This window comes from Monopterus albus, unplaced genomic scaffold (genome assembly GCF_001952655.1).
Source record: "Monopterus albus unplaced genomic scaffold, M_albus_1.0 scaffold139.1, whole genome shotgun sequence".
Lineage (NCBI taxonomy): Eukaryota > Metazoa > Chordata > Actinopteri > Synbranchiformes > Synbranchidae > Monopterus > Monopterus albus.
Genome location: NW_018128019.1, coordinates 83,800 through 87,011, shown reverse-complemented (window position 1 = coordinate 87,011; position 3,212 = coordinate 83,800). Strand labels below are relative to the sequence as shown.

Sequence of the window (3,212 nt, the reverse complement as noted above, 5' to 3'; positions counted from 1 at the left end):
ATGACATGTTTATTGTTTGGGAGCGTTTATCCTCATATCTCCTACAGTGGTCATTTCCTTTGTTTTGGTGCAGACAAATCATTAAAGCATTATGTAAATGAAAAAGTCATCAGTGCATTTGCTGAGTAGCCAAATACAGAAAGGTGTCTGACCTGTCAAACAACAGAGATAAAGTGAATGACAAGTGCACTGCTGTACCCGCTTCAGAAAAAGTTTGTCCTGTTTTCAGGCACAGAGTGAAAACCAAATATACAGTAAATCTTCTCATGACTTGAGGTCTTCATGTCAGGCTTTTAATTTGCATTTGTACAATGCATTGTGTAATCTGCACACACTGATCCCTGTGTGAATCCATAGGAGCAAATTTACACTGTATGAGGTTATGTACAACATGGAAAGAACCTTTTGGGCTCCTGTAAATAAATACAGCCTATTTAAAGTACACACGCGCACACACACACACACACACACACACACACACACACACACACACACACACACTCTCTCTCTCTCTCTCACACACACCTGATTATAACTGGACAATTAATTCCCTGTGTTGTGTTTTCTGTAACTCGGCTCATTTCCTGAGCACCACTGGTTTTAACACACAGCTCACATAAGGTGTCCACAGTGGTTAAGGGACACACTGTGGGAGGGTCTCAGAGGTCTTAGAGATGTCGGGGCATTTATGGAGCTCATCAGTACTACAGTGTGAGGGGTAAAGCTGCCGGAGGATGAGCTGCATCCTCCTGATCTCTGTGAGGCTTCTTACAGGTGAGCACCAGCAGCAGCAGCATGGGTAGGTGCCATAGGCTGCAGAAGAACAGCTTGCGGGCACTGCTGCGGTCTGCCTTGCGGTAGAAGCGGAAGGCCAGGTAGCTGATATACAGGTTGATGGGCAGAGAGATGGCAGGGAAGGTCCAGGTGGTGACGTCCACCATGGGCGCTAAGACTGACAGGCCAATCAGACCCAGGCTGTGGCGCAGAGCCACCCGCCTGCACATGCCGGGGTGGGTGACGGACATCATGCGGTAACCACCACGGGAGTAGTCTTCCCTCAAGTTCCAGCTGAGGGCGTTGAAGTGAGGAAACTGCCAGCTGTACAGGAAACCGGCCAGCAGCAAAGCCCCTGGAGGTGAGACGGAGGGATTCATGATGCAGACTCACATTAATGTGTTGCTTGTTTACTTCAGCTGCCAAATATTAGGCCAAGTACTGAAACTAAAGTTTCAGGTTGTGATTTTTAGGGCAAAAGTATACATTTTTAACCCTGCAACGGTAATAAAAGATACATTTAGAAGACAAACCACCACTCTCAAAACATTTTTTATTCCAAAATACAAATGATTCTGAAAGGTGTTCTGTTTTTTCCAAAAACTAGTTTCCCTAAGTACATTTCATCCAGACGAGGGTTTCCTCTAGGAACACAGGCAGTTTTGCCAGTGTAGCCCAAACCACAGCCTCTGAGGCTGAGAAATGAAGTGCCAAACGCTGCAGTTCCTCAAATGGCCACTTGAGGCAGTCTCCAAAAGGGAGTCAGTCCCCTTAGACTCCCATGTTAAAATGTCCAGCTTTACAGCAGAAATAAACATGTTTACATCCTGGTACAAAAAACAGTTTTGAGCTCTATAGCTAATGTGCCCTTTCATAACAACTGTACAGGTTGAATTTTTATATAAATCATTTTTTTAAATATACTGAGAGTAAAAGTAATGCATACTTAAAGTTATGGCTGCTTTGAGTGACAGGGGGGAGGGTCCTGCCACAGGTGGCTAGCTGCTAGCTGTCAAGCATGCTCCACGCACGCTTCACCTCTTTGCCCATTCTGGGTTTAGCCATAGCAGGTGGCATGAAGCGCTGCCAAGATGGTGATGACCAGGCTTGAGCTTCAAAACGGCTCTTCAGAAAAAAAGTGAGTTTGTCCAGCTTTTATATACAGTCGTTGGAGCCCAGCTTGTAAGCATTATTACTGGACATATTGACCGGAAAGTTTTTATGAACCAGACATAAAAATATACCTTCTGGCCCATTTTACAATAAAGGTACTATTGCAGCAACATATTCAGACCACTGTGCTTTCTTATCTCACATCCACTGAGTCAATAAAAAGTCATTCAGTCTATGTTTACTGCCAGGTTTTGCAACAAAGACCAAAGACAACATAAACTTACAGCAGACTGCCTAGAATGCTTTTATAGAGTCATATCAGCCATTGTCTCAGTCCTAGCTAACACAAAATGTTGCTGATCACCATTATTGGTTCCTCTTTGTCTAAGGGACAGCTGTTCACAGAAGAACTACTCTGTCTGCTAATAATCTGTGTCCCATTCAATAGTCTGAGTCAAACCAGAAGAACAAGTTATAAACTGACAGGAGGCTCAGATATTTTTATTCCACCTATGCAACAGTGAAGCTCACCAATCAGAGAGCTACACAGCAACCAGTTGTCATGCTGCTAGACAACATGTAAAATCCCATTTGAAAGCAGTGATGCTGTGACTGTACAATAGCACACCTTGCTATAAGGGGACATTTAAAGAACATGTATTTACTGCATTTATCAGGTTGAACCATTTGAAGTTCATCTCAAAGGCTGACTCACTGTATTGACTGGACTGGTTTTAAAGCTTTCATGAACAGAATGAGTTGCCATGGAGAAATCAAGAGAAATGAAGGAATAGATGAGAAGTACCTTCATTTATAAATGAAAACCCAATTCATTTAGCCCCCCGTGACCCTATTCAGGAATAAGCGGTATAGATAATGGATGGATGGATGGTTTTAAACCTGAAATTGGGGAAACCCAAAGATATTACATTTACAATGATATAAATACCTTCAACAATTTGAACTGGCCCCTCAACTTTATCATTTTCTCAACCAAATTAATATTTTAGCTGTAGTATCTACACAAATGTACATTTCATTAATACCCATATGTGAGTTGTACCTGGCTCCAGACAACCTGTGGCAGCCGTCCAGCCCATGACAGGAGGTATTGCACCCACCACAGCCCCCACCCAGGTGTTGGTGATGCTGAGGCGCTTGAGTGGTGTGTAGCAGCAGGTGTAGAGGAAGATGTTGAAGGCACCCAGGAAACCCGTCAAAGGGTTTACTGCCAGCGTGAGCAGAGTGACTCCAGAAGCTCCACAGGCCAGAGCAAAGGACACTGCATGGAGGGGACTGAGGTAACACAGGGACAGAAAAGGAAG

General features: G+C 44.0%; 1 protein-coding gene across 1 annotated transcript in view; it reads right to left on the bottom strand.

The window, feature by feature from the left end:
- cox10 (cytochrome c oxidase assembly factor heme A:farnesyltransferase COX10) overlaps positions 1-3,212 on the bottom strand; it is a 31,138-nt gene continuing 27,926 nt past the window's right edge. Inside the window, exons 6-7 of the mRNA XM_020613880.1 lie at positions 2,951-3,183; positions 1-1,129 (exon numbers count right to left, since the gene is read on the bottom strand). Of these exons, the coding sequence (XP_020469536.1) occupies positions 705-1,129; positions 2,951-3,183 (658 nt within the window). The 3' untranslated portion in view covers positions 1-704. The remainder of the gene's footprint in view (positions 1,130-2,950; positions 3,184-3,212) is intronic.